This window comes from Mirounga leonina, unplaced genomic scaffold, assembly GCF_011800145.1.
Source record: "Mirounga leonina isolate KUSES-001 unplaced genomic scaffold, KU_Mleo_1.0 Mir_488, whole genome shotgun sequence".
Taxonomy (NCBI): domain Eukaryota; kingdom Metazoa; phylum Chordata; class Mammalia; order Carnivora; family Phocidae; genus Mirounga; species Mirounga leonina.
In genome coordinates, this window is record NW_023270777.1 from 10,144,666 (window position 1) to 10,164,010 (window position 19,345).

Sequence of the window (19,345 nt, forward strand, 5' to 3'; positions counted from 1 at the left end):
TGAGGCTCCGTAGTCCCACTCCTGTCCTTACCCTTTAGAGACAACCTTTACCCTGAATTTGGGAGTTTACTTGTTTAATAATGAACAAGTGCAGTATTTTTATTAACTCTATTTTGAACTGAGCTTCATTCTTTCTCTAAATGCATGTGTAGTTTTGTGTTTTTCCCAACCAAGTTCTTCTTCTTTTTTTTTTAATCCTAATTTAGTAAATCTTTTCTTTTTTCAAAATGTCATTTACTAGTAGATAGAATGCAGTGAGACAGGCACTTTCACTGACCACTGGTGGAAAGAAGTTCAAGCTAGAAAACACCCTGCTTCTGCCTTCTCAATCAGCAAATCTCGAGTTCCTTGATGTTCTCAGTGACCCGGGTAAAAGCACCTTTTCCCCTGGGGTCAGATTGAGTGGCACCCTATCAGTTTAGTGCCCTCATTGGAATATCAGTTTCCCTCATTAACAGAAGTCCTCCTCACCCATGCAGGCAGTGTTACTGGTGTCGCGGATTTAAGTAAGCTTTGGCAGCAGTTTCGTCCAGTATGTTGAACCCTGTATTTGATATTCCAGAGCACTAGCGTTAGAACAGGAGACCCAAGAGTGGGGAGTTTACGAGCTTGAGTGTTGGGAGTCAGACAAGCTGGTTTGTAACAGTGCCCCTCTTCACATCACTTAATTGCTGTGGTTTTGGTCAAGTCCTTGAACCTCTCCCTGGCCCCTCTCTGCCACAGTCCTTAAAGGAATCCCTTGTAGTTTGAAAACACTTGGAAAGACATATAAAAGAAATCTGGACCTCAAGGAATTTTCAAGAGTTAAGTTGTTCAGTAGGGTGGCCACCAACCTCATGGGGCTACGGAGCTCTTGAAATGTGGCCCAGTCTGAAGATGTGCTACAAGTGTGAATATATTTGATTTTGGACACTTCAAGGAGGAAAACGGTTATATTTCATTAAGGCCTTTATGTTGATTACAAGTGGAAATCGTTTTGGACGTATTAGATTAAATATATATTATTTAAACCTGTTTCTTTTTCGTTTTTAAAATGTGGCTGCTAGAAAATTGAAAGTTACGTATGTGGGTCACATTGTATTTCTATCGGGGAGCATTATATCACAACACGATCATTTAGTCCTTTTATTTCCTTTGATAAGTAAAATGCCATTCACATTTTCAAAAGAAAACAAATCCTACTGATTGGCAAGTTTAAAACATCTTAAATTAATTAGCAAGTCGTACTTGAACTTGGATTCTAGCAGAATTCGTTGAGTGAGGCAGCCGCGGCTGAGCCTGCTCCCTCTGGGCTAACTTGCTCAAGAATTCATTTATTTGGAAGAGTTTTGATGTTGGCCATGCCTTTAAAATACTAAGTTTTTAATGTGGCAGATTCGGGATATGGGGTTGTGATGAGAAGTACGCATTCCATGTTCATAGAACTATGTGAATACCTACTACAGTTTGTGTCAGAAACAGATTACACTAGATCATTCACTTCCCGCCACAAGAAGAATGTTAGAATTTGGACTCTGAAGCAAATTTAAGTATATTCAATTGTATGTCATGGGGCAAAAATTCAAGTTCTAAGCAGCTGCAGTCATTTAAAGTAGCCCTAGAATGAAAATGGAAATGAATGAAATGGAAAACTGTCTGTTCTAATTTTTGCAAAGTAAGTTAAGTAAAACATTACAAAAATAAAGAGCTAATCATTGGTTTGACCCACCCACTAAGATCTGGAAGAATACACTCCCTATTTTTAGCAGTGTTTATTTCCAAGGGATGGCATATAGAAGATATCACGTTTTATATGTTTTGGTGTATTTAGATTTCTTTTTGTTTTCAGTGAGCATCAAGAAAAGAGTCCCAAAGAATAAAAAAAGTAGAACAGAACTATTTATAAACCATGGGGATTTATCTTCTTAGAAGATGTTAAGGACATAAAGTGTCATTATAACGTGTCTAAAATGATTTTAAAGATAATACTTAATTTGTTCCAAGTGTAATATTACTTTTGTCTTCTTAATTGCATATTGAAAGATTATATAGAACATATTCTAGAGTTGTATAGGCAGAAGTATGTTCACAAAGGATTTAGTAGATAGGGTCATGGCTATTAAATCCTTAATGTAGATTCAGGAATCACACTTGTGGCTTTTAGATTCATTGTAATAAAAAGTTTTATCTTTGTGTACTGACTGTATTTGAATAGTTATTCTGTGCCAGGCTTTTTCTAAAGTCTTTATTATTAAAGGCGCTATCTTGTTTGATTGTCACAACAGCCCCATGTGGTTAGTCTGTTTCCAGCTTTTTCTAGATGAGGAAGTAGGCACAGAGGGTTCATCTTCCAGGGTTACACAGTAAGGAGGTGGAGGAGCTGGGATTTGAAGAAAGGCAGCCTGACTCCAGATCAAGCTGTTGACCATTACAGTATGCCCCAGCGGACACACAGACACACTCTAGTAGTCAGTAATGACTACCCTCCAATAATGTCCATACTGTCTCTTTATAGTAGTGAAAACAAGTGTTCCTTCTTAAAGGTGTCTAGTGATGAGAGTGGTGGGGCAGGAATGTTGCAGCAGGGAAGATGAGGGGAGAGCCATGTGGGAGCACAGACCCCTCACAGCTACAAGTGGTGGAAAAAGGTCCCAGTCCCCATTCATAGACCCCACCTGCTTTTAATTTGTGCTCATATAATGGCCGGGCTGAAATATGGACATTTATCCCAGATAATTTGGCTAGTAACAAGGGGAACTTCTATTTTGGCTTGTTGAGGGGGCCTCACATTCGCTGAGTACCTGTTGTGCTCAGAGTCACATGCCATGGCACCTTCACCAGTAAAAAACGGGAAAGGAAAAACACCAGCGAAAACGAGAGATGCAAATGTTAAGTCAGTTCTCTTTACAACAGATCGAGTGAAGCGTTTGAGGTGTCTGATATCTTTTCATAGACTTAAATTATTAGAGTAACACACAAAAAAATGTGACTCCCAGTTCTTCATTCCCTCTATGTTCTTAACTCGATTCTGTTGATGGGAGATGCAGATGGTATTTGATTTTGTGTGTTTAAATATTTATGCGATTCCTTTTCTACCAGCTAAAGGAACTCTCAGCGAAGATACTATTAGAGTGTTTCTGCATCAGATCGCAGCTGCCATGCGGATTCTGCACAGCAAAGGAATAATCCACAGGGATCTCAAACCACAGAACATCTTGCTGTCGTACGCGAATCGCAGAAAATCCAACGTCAGTGGTATTCGCATCAAAATAGGTAAATGGCCATGTAGTGTCTTATGGAAAGGACAGTCTTGAGACTCCATAGTTTTAAGAAAATTTTGTTCAGCTTTGTTAGAATGATGGGTTTTGTTGATGCGCTTTTGAAATTTTTATTGAGTTCAGCGAGGTGCATTTGGATATGGGAACCCTTTACGTTACTGGCAGCCTATCCTAAATCTCAGGACCGAGGGGCCCACGCTAGGAACTCCAAACACGACCCCCAGCAGCAAACCCTATCCTGCTTCTCATACATAACGTGATATATTATCATCATAACAGCAGTTGAATAACCTGGGCTCTTTACATCCCATGGGATTTTAACACAAGGGATCTAAGAGACCATTTAGATCAGCCTTTCTTTTTCACAATTATTTGAAGCAGTTTGTAATGCTAGGTATTTTTTAAAGCTTTTCTTTAAAAATAAAAAAAAAATTATTTTGCCAGTATTTAAAGAAATTTCTGGAGGCGCCTGGGTGGCTCAGTCGGTTGGGCGTCTGCCTTCGGCTCAGGTCCTGATCCCAGGGTCCTGGGATCGAGCCCCACGTTGGGCTTCCTGCTCAGCGGGCAGCCTGCTTCTCCCTCTCCCTCAGCCCCTCTCCCAGCTCATTCTCTCTCTCTCTCTAAAATAAATAAATACAATCTTTAAAAAAATAAGTTTCTGATTTTATGTATGGTACATCTGGATCTGGAGAGGGAAAAAAAAAGTTCAAATTCCGTACCTGGCACTGATACTTAGTGAGAGCTGTATTAATGAATCGTTTATTGCAATTAGCTTTTTCTCTTGCAAAGCTTGGTGCCCGCTCCCTGATTACAAAACTGACAGAGCAGTGACTTAGACAGTCAGTGATCACCACCAGTTCTTAGCTTGTCGAAATTGAGGTAGAAACTTTTTTCTTTGGCAGACAGACTTATTCAGTAAGCTGCAAATTCCTCACAATTCCTTTGTGCCCTCTGTGTCTTGAAGGTATGATCTATGTGAAGTGTGAGTAAAGGTATCCTTTGTTTTTCTCCTTTTTATTTTGTGAAATAGCGGATTTTGGGTTTGCTCGTTACCTACACAGTAACATGATGGCTGCAACACTGTGTGGGTCCCCAATGTACATGGTGAGTGACTGTTATTTTGTCTTTGCCTGTGTATAGTACGGTGCCTTTAGCATTGGAATTTAAGTATGATGCTGGTTTCCAGTTAAGATGTGATTTTATGTATAGCCTAAATTGTTGTTTGACACTGATTATATTACTGATAATGCTATAAGTCCTCTTTTGCTTTAATATAGTGGACAGTAGAAGTCAGTCACTTTTACCCATTAGTTAAAAAATTTTTTTAAAGTAGGCTCCAGGGGCACCTGGGTGGCTCAGTCGTTAAGCGTCTGCCTTTCAGCTCAGGTCATGATCGAGCCCCGCATCAGGCTCCCTGCTCAGCAGGAAGCCTGCTTCTCCCTCTCCCTCTCCCACTCCCCCTGCTTGTGTTCCTTCTCTTTGCTGTGTCTCTCCCTGTCAAATAAATAATAAAATCTTAAAAAAAAAAAAAGTAGGCTCCACACCCAGCGTGGAGTTCTTTTAGTTTAAAATTTTTTTTAATTAGTTATTAATGGTAGAAATTCCCTATTAGATTAAATTGAAAACACAAATTGATGAAGCATGGTCATGCTATACTTGATGTGTAATATTAGGGAAAACTTTATTTATTTATTTATTTTTAAACCCTCTTGGGCACTTCTTCATCTCTAGGGTGAACATGCTCATCTTTTGCATGTTATTTCTCTTGACAAGATCCCTAGATCATAGAAGGTTTTCACTTAGTGTTAGAGGTAAAGCTGAAAAATCTTAGTTCTCCCCTTCATCCTTCCGTATGGATGTTGTCATGTCTGAAAAGGCAAGGCTATGAAACTTCCCGAACCAATGTGAAGCATCAAGCCTGGAAATAGCTTAATTCTGGAGCTTCAGAATTCTGCAGAATAAATCCACGTACCTATCTCAGTTCTAAGTTTAAAATGGGCTTATATTCAATAGGGATTTCCTCTGATCTAAATCAGTGAGAAGCTTACTAGGGATGACAACTAAAAATGGTACACTTGGAAAATAAAGTTTACTGGTTTTGAGCGTGTTTGACATTTCTGTTTAATATTTGTCCAGATTATTGGTATTTTTAAAAAGCAGCATCTAGTGAGAAGAGGTGGGAAAAGAGCTGTAAGAAAGCAGAGAAACACCTTTGCTTTTAAGACAATCCTTATTGTGTTTTCATCATAGTTTGTGTATTATTTTAAAAGCTTTCAAATGACAGGGAAAACAGAGTAATACAGCAAACACTTGTGTACCTCTTTTCCGTATTTAACAAAGGTAACATTTTGCCATGTGTGCCTTGATCTTTTTTCTTTCTAGAAAGAAAGAAAATACTCCAGCAACAGCCCAAGTCCTTTAAACGTTTCCCTCTTTCCATTTCCCACTCTTCTACCCCAGAAGTAACCTCTGTCCTGTAGCTGGTGTGTATTTTTTTTTAAAGATTTTATTTATTTATTTGAGAGAGAATGAGATAGAGAGCATGAGAGGGGGGAGGGTCAGAGAGAAAGGCAGACTCCCCGCCGAGCAGGGAGCCCGACGTGGGACTCGATCCCGGGACTCCAGGATCATGACCTGAGCCGAAAGCAGTCGCTTAACCAACTGAGCCACCCAGGCACCCACTGGTGTGTATTTTTATTATAACCTTAATACCCTTACTGTATTGCTGTCCATGGTAATACATAGAAATGCTTGTTTCTATCAATTGCTTCTTTTCATGCAACGTTGTTTTTGAGATTTACCAGTAAATACCAGTGTACGAATGTGGTTTAAGTTCACAGCAGGATCATCTGATTAGGGAAATGTTACAGTGTGACCTCATTTTAGTAGTTTTCTTAGGAGCATGACCTTTACCAGTTAATTTATCAATACTAGTATGTAGATAACATCATGCATGTGTCTGGAATGTTTTTATCCCCAGGCTCCTGAAGTTATTATGTCTCAACATTATGATGCTAAGGCAGACCTGTGGAGCATAGGAACAGTGATATATCAGTGCCTAGTTGGAAAACCACCTTTTCAGGTAGCCTGATTCTTTACTTCTGTGCTAAGTTTTGGGATCTTCTCATTTCACAGTTGCCTTTGACTTAGAAAACGGGGAACACTTTGAAAGCAGTGTTTTTGGTTCCCTTGTGATTTGTTTTGATTTTGTGAGCCAGAACAGCTTTTGCTTTTCCTTTTTTTTTAATCTGCCTTCCCTTTGTAGTTGGCCTGGGTGTAAAGCCCGTTACATGTTTGCCAGGCTAGTGACAACTAGCCGGGGTCTGGACTGACACCCTGGTGGGAAATGGTGTGAACAGTGATGTTCAGCGCTTCCTGCTTAGCTTGGTTTGGGGGGCCCTGCACTCCACGTGCGGGCTAGGCCTGGGCTGGGAAGATCACCGGAAACCATCTCCAGCTTCCTATTCCTGTCACTGCTGGGTGAGAGAGAGTTGATGGTTTCGTTTTTATGCACATTATTTTGGGTTACTCTTCCCTCTCCTCGACTCCATCCTTTCAGAAAGAGACCCTCTAGAACGAATCATGATGATTCCTCCTGAGTTCATACAGCCCAGTTACAAAGAGGTTTTTTAAACCTGAAAACTGGAACAAAGTCAACTTATTTCTGTAAAAAAGTATATAAAATCAGTGCCCCAGCCATTTTAGACACTTAATTTCTCAGTCCAGTTGGTTAGAATGGCGGCCGAGGGGCAGCTTCGCCGCCCCAGCAGCTCTTACCATCCGGGCACCACCTGGTGCTGGGTGCCCAGGGAGGGACTGAAAGGCAGGCGTGCGCTTCATTCCCTTCCTTGCACCCTTGGCAGTCCTAAGGGAAAATATACCCTGATTTTACCCAATAAAAATGTACCTGTTGGGTGGGCTGGGTGACCTCCAGAGTAGTGGTTCTTAACTCTTCCTAAGTTTCAGGCTCCTCTGGGAGGCTGACCTCGGCAAAGAGACCTTAAGCCCAGATACACAGAGTTCACGCATAGTTCCAGAGGTTTTTAAGTTCCTGGTGCCCATCTGTGGCTCCTTCCGAAACCCAGGACTTTCCGGTTCAGAATGTCTGCTCTGTAGCAACCCTGTGAGCATGGACCACATGATTTGAACTTTCTTCCCCCATTGTTTAGGGAATAAAACCTTTTTTTCTTTTCTTTTTTTTAAATAGGCCAATAGTCCTCAAGACCTAAGGATGTTTTATGAAAAAAACAGGAGCTTAATGCCTAGGTAGGTGTTCAGTTAAACTGGGTTTTACTGTCTGTAAATGCAACATTATGTGAACCGGTAGGTTTCCATTCTTGAATCTTTATTCAGTTGACATTAATGTGAGAACATTCATTATAACAAAATCACAAAATTACTGGTGTGTCATAGGTGCCTGGGTAGTGCTGTACCTTCTTTTTTAAAATGTAAAGTGTATTTAAAAGGAAAAAAAAAACTACAGAAGTTTTGCGTGTTCTTCGAGGGGAGGGAGATGCAAACAGAACAGATGTGCGTGACTAGGAGGTCAGTTCCTCCCTTGGCCTTCCCTGCTCTCTAGGATAACACGAGCTGGCTCTGTACCTTATGTAGATATTTATACACACACATTTACATATTTATGCACACATATTTCAATACAAATTACATCGTACTTGACAAAGTTCTGCAACCTTTTTTTACTGTACAGTCTACCTTAGACATCATTTTAGCGACAGGATATAGAGAACTACCTCATTCTTTTAAGTGGCTCATAGAGTTCCATGGCTGGATGTATCATATTTTGTTTAATCAGATCCTTGTTTTCATTTTTTGGTTACTCCAAACAGTGTTTAGTGAAGTGTGTGTGTGTGTTGTACACTTCTGTGTATTTCTTTAGGATGGACTCCTAGAAATGGAATTGTTAGACCAAAAGGGCTGCTCTCCAGATCAGCTAATGCAGCAGTACAACAGAGTGCTTGTTTCCCCACGTTTTTACCAACACAGGAGGTTATCACACCAGGTGCCTCACAAACAGAAGAGGACCAATTAGCTCTTTAATTTGCATTATTCTCTTTACTAGTAAAGTTGGCACTCTTTCAGTTGTTTATGTCCTTTTGTAGTTTTTATTCTGTGAATTGCATGTTCCTATTAGTCATTTTTCTTTTGGTTTGTCTTTTTCTTAGTGGATTTTAGGAAGCTGTATTGTTTCTCACTTGTATTTGAGCTGTGCCCTTTTCCAGACAGAATTGGAGGTGGCTCTTCTTCTGAGAACTCTAGCAAATATTAGTGCCAAGTTGAAGTTGTGTTAAAACTCAAGATTGTGCTTGTGAAGTGCTTTATGCCTGCAGATATTCAAACAGATAACATTAATAAGCACAATGCAGAAATCTTCCCGAATGGATGCCCTTTCTCAAAGGCAATTGCTTAATGTTTTTGGTTTTGGTTTTGGTTTTGGTTTTTCTCCTGTAAGGAATGAGGCTTTACCATGATCTTCTTGGTATAAAATGTATTTGCAAAGCTGCATATACATTTTCATTTACCACAATGAAGGCAAAAATCATGTAGTTAATATGTATAAACTCACCCACTTAGAGTCTTTTTGTTCCTTTCCCCCAGTATTCCCAGAGAAACATCACCTTATTTGGCTAATCTCCTTTTGGGTTTGCTTCAGAGAAACCAGAAAGACAGAATGGACTTTGGTAAGTAATATTTTCAAATTTTGTATGCTCTCTAATTTTATTTTTGTGTAGCCCCCCAAAATTATTTTTGAATGATACTGTAGAGTTTTCAGGAGAAAATTAAAGTCAATTTCTTTCTTTCTCTTTGTCTTTTTTCCTTCCCTTATTTTGTAAGTATTTATTGACTGCTCACTATGTTCTAGGTACAGAGGATAGAGTAGTAAATAATAAAGAAAATCCCTGTCCTCATGTATTCTCGTGGGGGAGAGGCAAACAAAGGATAAACGATAATCACGCACCAAATAGAAGGTGATAAGTGCTGTGGGAAAGAAGAGGGAAGGGAAATGCAGGTGGGGGAGGGATTGAAAGTTTAAGTTCTGTGAAGCCCTTTCTGAGGAAGTGGCCTTTGAAGAAATACTTGATCAAGGACAGCAGGATAGTGAGACAGTGGGCCGTGTGCATGTCTGTGGGAAGAGCTTTCCAGGCGGAGTGAACAGCCAGTACAAGTGCTCAGGGCTGGGAGAGTGCCACGTAAGCTGGAGGAACAGTTAGAAGGCCAGTTAAAGACGTGGGCTTCTGCTGAAAGTGTGATGGGGAGAATGTGAGCAGAGGAACAATAGGATCTGACCCATCTTTAGAAAGGATCATTCTGGTTGCTTGTTGCCAACAGACTGTGGAGAGGGACGGTGAGGTAGCAGGAGCACAGAGGCTGGGGGACCAATCTGGGGACTACAGCAGTTACCCCAGTGAGAGATGAAGGGGCTTAGGCCACAGAAGTGGTAGGGAGTCCCTTGAATTCTGCATCTTTTTGGAGGTAGAGGCAGCAGTATTGACAGAGGAATTGGATGTGGGGTGTGAGAGAGAGAAGACTCAAAGATGCCTCCAGGCTGTCTGGCCTGGGCACGTGAAGGTATAGAGTCGTTGCTTATAGATGGGTGAGGCTGTGTGGCTCGAGCAGGCTATGGGGCAAATCAGGGTTCAGCTTGGACCTGTCAAATTGAAGACATGCATTTAACATAGGGGTGCAGATACCCAAAGGGCACCCGGAGTTCAGAGGAGAGGTCTAGGCTGGGGATGTATTTGGGAGAAGATCTGGGAGGAAGGAAAGGAGAAACACTCCAGAATCCTGGTGGAAAAGTCCCTGGCCTCGAAGATGGGGTTTCAGGAGACAGGGAGGGGAGCTCTGTGGCAGATTGGTTTTCACGGCTTTAGGGCTTTAGGAGAGCAGGCTCTGGGTGCTCCGCGAGGCCATGATTTTAGATTTTTACATTCTAAAGGTGAATCACTGATTTTGAGCCTTTCTTCTTTCTATAATATCATTTAAAGCTAAAAATTTCTAAGTATTTTAACACAGTCTATTTTCAAACAATATTTTACCACTTGTTGCATAATGAAAGAATTTGGAATGCTTAATACTGTAGGGATTATCCAGTTCCTGAAGGTTTTGAAAGAACCTTTCTCCCTGAAATTGTTTGGGTCTCAGCTCCTCTTTGGGGGACAGTTTGTTAACTTGTTCGTATCAATCTCATGTAAAAGATTGTTCTTCTTGAATAAATAAACTGTTATGTGAAGCACCCAATTTGTTGTCCTAGCAAATGTCCTCAGTAGACAATAGGTCTAGAAGTTTCCATATAAGGGACAAGGTGAAATAGTCTGATATGTATTTTCTTAAAGTTTTGTGAAGTTGGAACTAAATTTCAGCACATGTACTTGGTAAATATTTTTATCTTTCAGAGGGAGAAATTAAATTGAGAATTGCTCTGTAACCATGAGAAATAGGGGTCAATACTGAAACAACATATTCATCGATAATAGTTTTAAAATGATAGATCATATCAAGTATTTGTATATTTTCCATACCATAGCAGTTGATGGGGAATGCGGTTTCAGAGCATTTGCTTTCAGTTTTTTTATATCTTTTTTGTTTCATCCCTATTATGTCCATTGCAAAAATTAGCATAAAAAATCTTATAAGTCAAACTAGCATTAATGTGTACGTATACTAATTTTTGTTCTAAAAATGATCCCAGGTAGAAAACTCATGTTTTTCTTCAAAATCCTCCACATTTCTATTCCCTAGCAAATCTTGTAACTGATATTTACCCTGAGTGGCTTTTGGCGATTTATATCAGTGAGACTCATGGGACCGTTCAGAGTAGAAGATACTTGAGACTGGCCCTGAGTTAAGCTTTTCCTGATCTCGTATCACCTCATTTAAACCCCCACGCTGGTGTTGTGCTGCCCTCCTTGCCTGCTCTGAGAGATTTACTAGCATACGGGTCTGGGACTTCATGACACAGGAGATTATCTTTGTGGGTTTTTAAAGAAATAGTGAAATGGGAAGGTAAAGAAAGTAATGAGTGGCCATGTCCTCACCGACTTACTTATCTTTACCTAATTAGCAGCCTTATTGTGTAGGTTTTATCCTTGGTGGACAGCCAAAGAAATTAAATCAGACTTACAGATTTAAAAAAAAAAAAATGTGAAACCACCTGCAGGAATCTCTCTTCTGGGATAGAAGGATGGGATTTATTGTATAAATCAGCTGCCTGGATTGCCTCGTAGGACAGTTAACCACAGCTGTGCTTCCCGTACGTGCTTAGCAGGGGCAGCACAGGTCCCAGAACACATCTGCCTCGGTTGCTCGGGGCCTGCCGCCTTGGTAACGTGTGTTTGCAAAATTCACAATTATTATTTTAAATTATAATCTGATCATTTTGTAGATGACTTATAAAAATCATAGGCTTTTACAGTGGAAGGAGATGGAGGCTACATAAAGAAGTTAATAATAATTATGATCTCAAAGACACTGTTAAATACATCGACAAGATTAACCTGTCTGCTAGTCAACCTCAGTTTAAGGGTTGCATTCTCCTTTTTTCATTACAGAAGCATTTTTTAGCCATCCTTTTCTTGAGCAAGTTCCAGTGAAAAAATGTGAGTACCCGTTTTTTTGCATTTTTACTTGAAGAGTGAAGGCAGACTTAAGGGAAAATTAGCGTTTTGTGTCACAAAATTAATTTTTGATTGTGCTTCTCAAGATTTCATTGAGTTTTTCTTCAGTAACTGTAGCTTTATTTATTGAATTACACAGTCATTTTTTTTCCAAATCCCAGTTGAAATAGTTGTAGTAATTGCTGCAGTTGTAGTTCTACCCATGGGAGCTCTAATAAGTAGGTGAATGAATTTTTGGTCAACGCAAAGAGGTCGTAGTTTTGACAGGGTTTCTGTTAGATGAGCCGTGTAATTGCCCTGCAGAGTGGCGTCTCTCTCATCTGTGTTTCTTCCCGCAGCCTGCCCGGTTCCGGTGCCCGTGTATGCTGGCTCTGGCTCTGGAAGCTCCTGTGGTAGCTCTCCATCTTGTCGTTTTGCCTCTCCACCAGTAAGTTCTGGTTTTACTAAACATAATTTCGGAGTTAGTGCTATTGCCTCTGTTCGTAGGGAGCCTGCCAATACACTGTGGATATCCTTTTGAGGTGCAGTTCCTGGTGCTGCTGTGGTTTGGGCAGAGAGCGTGATTGTTGAGTCAAATGGACCTAGATTTGGACCTCTGCCCTTATTTAGCTGTGTAAGCTTTAGCAAGAAATGGCACCCCTCTGGGCCCTTTCTGTCTAAACAGGGAGTACAGTACTCTCACCTTTTCATGCCCTAGGGGTTGGGAAGGATGATAATTGCAAAGAGTACCCATCACAAGTAGATAGGTTATAGCTATTTATTTTCTCTATCATCACATCAGTTTGGATATTTACTGTACATAGAATTTCCAGTGGTGGTGAGTGACCTCTGAGCCACATTCTTCTGACTTCAGTTCCCATAATGATGGTTACCAGCCCTTCAAGAGTTGCTCCACACCAGCCTCTCCCCTCCCCTGGGCTTCCCAGGCCGTTTTCTCCATGGCTTTCTCCCCTCCAACCTAAGTGCTTCTTCTAGATCCTGAGAATTTCTGCTCCACTCTCCCAGGGTTTTACTCTGCCCTTTTCTGACCCTTTCCCCAAATCTCTGTTGCAGTGTGGGTTGTGACCTTGAGGCTTTTCCATCAGCTGAAGGTCCAAGGGCCCTTGTGTCAGCTATTGTGAATATTTTCCAGATTAGCCTGGCAGACATGAATTTCTTGAATTCTGCTGGCAGAGGGTGGGGCAGTGATAAAAGGAGGTGATTGTATAATTAGTGGGTTCCCCTCAGAGGTTAAAGAGCATGGGGCTTGGGAGCTTCTGCATTCCTTACTTGCCACATTAACCCGGACAAATGGCTTAATCTCTTTGAGCCTGTTTCTCATATGGAAAGCGAGTGTAATTGACCTATTTCATAGGGTTTTTTAAGGATAAATGAGCAAAAGCACTTTACTACAATGTCTGGTACATAGAACTCAGTAAGTGGCAACTGCTGTTATTATTAATTTCAAGGAAAACCTAACAGCCCATAGCTAAAGCAGATGCTGACGCAGCCGATCGCAAACAGACGAGTCCTAAAACTGGCAAAAACCCTTTTTGCCTAACCCTGCAGACTTAAACCAAGTTAGAAAAAGCAGATGGGCTAATAAGACATTATAGTCCCATGAATTAAAAAAAAAAAAGAAAGAAAAGAAAAGAAAAGGGGAAAAAAAGTGTTGTGGATTTCTGCTTCAGTCTGGAATATAAGAAATCACTGGATTTGGAGTGACCGGGGAGAAATGCAGAGGAAGGGTACCGACATGGAAAGACAGCTGGCCTTATTTGGGGCCAGGCGCAGCTGACTTCGGTGCTGGCCAGGCTGCTTGCTCACCCTTAACCTGGAGCAAGTCGGTTCCAGAGCTGAGCCACGGCTCCTTCGTTGGTAAGGCAGGCTTCGTGAGCTGTGCTTCAGCAGCAGCGGGAGTGGGTACTGGATAAACTGTCGCTGTTATTATGAAGTCTGTGTTCGATGCAGAGTGAGACATAATATGAAAAGCAAAGTGTATGCTTGAGAAAGGAACCACAGGGAGGAATCTAATTATGAGAGAGATGTGGGAGAGAGCAAGAAGAAAGGAGCCTGTTTGTAGAATGACCAAGGAGTGAGAAAGAGAGGGTCCAGTAGGAGGGACGTTGGATTGGAAATTGCTTTATCTGGAGAGAGCGAGTTGGGGTTTTCTGTTGGGTGGGGTAGCATTGAAAGGGAGAGCATACAGAGCTAGGCTCAGGCTGCTGGGGAAGAGATGGAGTGCTAACAGGAGTGAGGACATGCCAGAGGGAGAGAAGAGGCATATTTAGATGCTAAAAACTTTGGTGGGAAAACCATTTTTAGAAGGCTTTTATTAAAAGCTAATGCTTGGGGCGCCTGGGTGGCTCAGTCCGTTAAGCGTCGAACTCTTGATCTCAGCTCAGGTCTTGGTCTCAGGGTCGTGAGTTCAAGCTCCGCATTGGGCTCCACGCTGGGTGTGGAGCCGACTTAAAAAAAAAAAAAACAACTAATGCTTGAAGTGAAAATAAAAAGTGAAAAAAGAAAGCTGGAGAATAAAAGGAAATCCAGAATGTTTCTAATTTCCAGATAGTGAGAAATGGGATGGTTTAATAGGTCTTGCTTTTAATGTAACCTGCCAAAAATAAGATAATTTTATGCATGCATCCCCTTCCTTCCTACGGCTGGAGTAGACTCTCATATGGAGGGTTGATACACATAGTCATGCACATACAACATTCTCTTTTTTTTACATTCTCACACAAATATCTAGCTGCTACTTGATTCCAGAGAAATCTTTGAAAGGAAAAAAAAAGAAATCCAAATCAGTCTTTGAGTTATGATATTGGCTATAGGTTAAATGCTATTCAGATAATATTTCTTGAACATTTCTTGGTTTCATAACATTTATTAGACACCTAGTTTCTATAAGGTTTCGTTTAATACAAATGAATGAAATGACCAGATCTCTTACATTAAGGAGCTTTTCATTTAGTTTTGTGGAGAAGAGGTAGGTAAAGCAATCACTGTTGGAAGCATATGTGTGTGTCTCTTTATTGCCTGTGGGAACATGAATGGGGAGCATGAAATCAGACCAAGAACTCAGGAAGGCTGCTCAGGGGAGGACATTGAGCAGAGTTTTAAAGAAAGACTTAGCAAAGTGAATTAGTAAAAGAATGGCATTGTAGGCAGAGATATCCCCATTCATGAAGTCATGGAAGCATGACCCACTGAAAGTATTCTCTAACCCCCCGGGCCCACTGAAATTTGTTAGAATTAAGTGAAATTTAAAAGTTTGCTCCTTAGTCACATTAGCCCCTTTCAAGTGTTCAGTAGCTGTCTATGGCTAGTAGATCCATGTCTCCATCATTGTTGGAAGTTCTGTAGACAAGGCTTCTCTGAGCAGTCCAGGCTGGGTGGATGCAGAGAGCATTGGTGGTGTGGGGAGGGGTAGGTAGAGCTAGAGAGGCAGGGAACTGCTGTATCCTGATGGGATTTGGCTGTGGTGAGCCATCTGAATGCTTTTAGGTGGAGGTGTGCTGTGACCCGCTGTGTGTCTTAGCTCGATTCTTCTGAAAGCAGGGTGGAAGGCTGGATTTGAGACTAGTAGAGAGTAGAGTGGTCTCTCTATCAGAGGAAAGAGAACACTGCAGACTACTGCACCTTTCTTGTTTTGTTTTTGTTTTTCTCAGAATGAGGGCCTGAGCTCATTCATTTTGTTTTCTGAGAATGAGGGCGTGCGGGAAGGTGGGGGCTAGGTAAGAGAAGGGTAGAGTTTGCCGAGCCTGGAATTGCTTGAACTGGGGACTGAATGGATGGATAATGGTGAAGTGGCTCAGTCAGGGAGTGTGGGGAGGAGTGCTTTGGAGTGGGAAGGTGGTGAGTTAGTCCACGCTCACCGGAGAGACCTAGGCTGCAGAGGCGTGGTGGTACTTGAAGGAGGGTGAGAGTGGTTGCCAGGGTAAGTATAAAAATGTGAGGAGCAGAGGGCCCGGCCCAGGGTGGCACCTTGGGGAACTCCACATTCTTATCCCTCTCCTTTAAGGGACAAACAAGAAGCAGTTACCCACAAAACAGACTAAGAAGCAGGCTCACTGAATGAAGGGGTAGAGTGTCAAGAGTGGTCCGCAGTGCAGATGAAACAGAGTTCAGGTAACTTAAGGAATAGAGTACGTGTCCACATGACTTGGCAGTGGGAGTGAATGGTAAGCCTGATAAAGACCGTCTTATTGGACAGTTGAAGGCAGAAAGTGATTATGGTGGGTTGAGCGATACATAGGAGGTGAGGAGTTTGAGTCAGTGAAGATTGATAATTTCGAGAGACATTGTTAAAAAGTAAGGAAGTGAGAGAAGATGGTTAATTAAGAGGACTGCAGGGATTTGAGGTGTGAGAAGATGGAATGTGTTTATGTGCGGAGGGGAAGAAAGCCAGAGGAAAGGGAGAGGGTGAGAGCTTCAGGAGCAGGGGGGAGCTGATCCAGGTCCCTGAGGAGGTGGAGGGGAATAGACTTAGAGCAAAGGTGGAGAGACAATTGAGGAGAAGATCTCTTCCACTCAGATGCTGTGGGTGCAGACAAGTTTACTCGAGAAAGTGCCTGCCTAAACCACTGGAAAGAAATTGTGGAGTTAGATGCTTGGAATCACATATCAACTTGACCGCTTTTTGGCTGTGTGATCTCAGGCAAATTTCCCAAACTTCTGAGCTTTGTTTATTTATATATATATGAAATGGGTTTCAGAACAGGACTGGTTAGGGAAGACATGGAAAATTCTCAACAGTGTCTAGCCCATGGTAGCCGGTCAGTCCTGTTAGTCTTTCCATTATCCCTTCGCTTGATTACCTTGACACATAAGGTCTCTCTAAAAAGTGATGAGGGGATTGTATGTCATTTGTGTGTCTCACACACACAGGCACACACACACACAATAGGAGATGTGAGACAGATTTCATTGCACAGTGACATTCAAAGGAGAGCTAACAGTGAATTGGGTGTTTAAGATTGGGGGGTTTAAGTTTAAAGGGCATTGTGTAGTATTTTTCCTTTTCTTAAATAGAAACAGAGGTTAAACAAGGTCTTAGGGGACTTAACACAATCAGCTAGGAAGTTCATTGTTTCAGAAAACCATTGTGTAATCAAGACATTTAATTAGAGGTGTCACTTGAGTCCTTGAACTAGGCAAATGCCAAAGGGCATGTAACTGCTTACATCTGAGTATTTGCTTATATACATTTTGCAATGCTTTCCTTTCCTTCCTGCCCTGTCGCCTGCAAACCCACTCCTCCCCCTAACAAAAGAGGAACAAAAGGAACATACCCACAACCTGTAAGGTTTTCCAGATCTTTCTTTCTGTGAGTGTACATAAATCTCTAGGCTTGAATGCAGTTATCCTTATTGATTTATTTACTTTTTTACAGAACATGGTCTCTTGCTTTCCTGTTTATATTGTTTTCTTCATTGGAAGTTTAAAACTTTTTAAAATGTCTGCAAGATGTCATTAGTCTAAAGTCCCTGGACACTGTGTTTTGGTCATCAAGTGAAGAGTTGCTGAGCACCTGCTTTGCTAGGCCAGGAGCCAAATCTGGGACTGTTGAGATGATAAAAACACCCCTCAGAAATTTCAGGAGAGGCAGACGTGTACATGATAAGTGGTATGATATATGTTTAAGTATCATTTTTGGAAAACATTTTAGAAGTCTTTATACAAAGACACTTTAAACTGTGCTTTTCTAAGGGAAAGATTTTCCACAGAGATTTTTTTTTTTGAAGTTTTAAGATGGAACTGAACGTTATGCCCACTTGTATGAAGACAGTATTCCTTGGTCGAATGGCTGTTCTGACGTGCATTTTATTATGAGGCCAGTTTTAATTTTATGTTGTTAATTTCAGTCCCTTCCAGATACGCAGCATATTCAGGAGGAAAACTTATGCTCCCCACCACTGGGTCCTCCCGACTATCTCCAGGTGTCCAGAGACTCTGCCAGTGCCAGTAGCAGGAACTCTTCTTGTGACACGGATGACTTTGTTTTCGTCCCACACAGCGTCTCGTCAGACCACTCATGTGAGAATCTTTTCTACTTTACACATTATATTTCTTAATTTACTAGCCTAGCATTTATTTTCAACTCCTATGTCATGCTCTCTCGTGTCGGCCACCTTTTCAGAGGGGGCACTTTATTGAGTTGTTTGAATTCCCAGAACTACCTACCTACGTTTTAGCTCTGCTCAGTCATCTTCCGTAAAGCAGTAACTGGGTTCTGAAGGTAGATGAAAAGTTTGCGGGAAATGATCTCCAATTCTGTTTGTATCCACACAGAAAGAAATAGAAAAGTCAGCAGAATGAGAGAAATTAAATTTAAGGAAAGGCATGAAGGGAAGACCTCTTTTGCAAAAACAACCTAAGAGTCAAGGGAGGTTAAAACCAGTCTGGAGGCCCTTCAGGAGAGACTGGCATGAGGTCAGGAATGAGTTTCATAAATATATGGGAAGAATTTTTATAAAGGAAGCAGAATCCAACTTGACTAAATATGGTCAGGGCTCTAAGGAGTAGCAAAGGGCACCAGAAAACCTACGAAAAAAGAAGTTAGACAAAACCATGGAGGAAGAAGGAACTGTGGTTTGGTTGTGAAGGAACAGGATCAGAAAAACCAGAAATTGGGTTCCTTCAATAATTGAATAGTATCAAGTTGACCATGTGCAGGTGCAGATGGTTGGATAAGTTCGTATCAAGAGGTCTGGGTAGTTGTTTGTCAGGTTTTACAGCTGCTGCCCTTAGGCATCGTGCTAGTTGTTGTGAAGGCCGTCATCCCCAGAGCAAGCGAGCTCCGGGGTGTATCGACTGGGGCAGGGGGAGCACGGACAGAGCTGCAGGGGTAGGTGGGGTGGTTCACCACTGGTGCTCCGACAACTGGGAGTTACCTTTAAAAATCCAGAATACAGTGGTTTTCTTCTATTTTAAAAAAGGAATTAAAATGAAAAATTATGCAGTATTTCAAGCAGGAAATAATACAGCAGATACTCAAGTCCACCACCATTCTAATTTTATTTATGTCAAAGTTTGGCCACATTGTTTTAGATGTCTTTTAAAGATGTAAAATGCTATACGGGTACGACTAAAGTCCTTTTCCTCGTTCTACTCCTGCCAGAGGTAAATTCTTACTGTAGATTTTTTTAATACTTTCACATATGCCTGTATCTATAAATAACATACAGTATTCTTGTGTTTTTACAGTTTTAAGTAAATGGTATAAGGAACGTTATTATAGCTTGGTTTTTTACTCATGTTTTTGCTATGTATCTAGATACAGATCTAGATATGTATGTAGTTTATTTTAATATCTGAATTTTGTAGTACAATTAAACCACAGGTTTATCCATTTCTCTGCTGAGGGTTACCTGGATAATTCCTGTCTTTTCACTATTCAAAATGTATTGTAACAGATATCCTTGTGTCAGAGTTCCTTCCACATGGATACTCTAGAAATTTTCAACTTCAAAT

General features: G+C 41.2%; 1 protein-coding gene across 1 annotated transcript in view; it reads left to right on the forward strand.

The window, feature by feature from the left end:
- ULK2 (unc-51 like autophagy activating kinase 2) overlaps window positions 1-19,345 on the forward strand; it is an 81,178-nt gene that overhangs the window by 16,336 nt on the left and 45,497 nt on the right. The window contains exons 6-13 of the mRNA XM_034989693.1: window positions 3,079-3,252; window positions 4,288-4,361; window positions 6,238-6,339; window positions 7,465-7,523; window positions 8,874-8,956; window positions 11,825-11,872; window positions 12,229-12,317; window positions 17,737-17,908. Coding sequence (XP_034845584.1) covers window positions 3,079-3,252; window positions 4,288-4,361; window positions 6,238-6,339; window positions 7,465-7,523; window positions 8,874-8,956; window positions 11,825-11,872; window positions 12,229-12,317; window positions 17,737-17,908 — 801 coding nt within the window. The remainder of the gene's footprint in view (window positions 1-3,078; window positions 3,253-4,287; window positions 4,362-6,237; window positions 6,340-7,464; window positions 7,524-8,873; window positions 8,957-11,824; window positions 11,873-12,228; window positions 12,318-17,736; window positions 17,909-19,345) is intronic.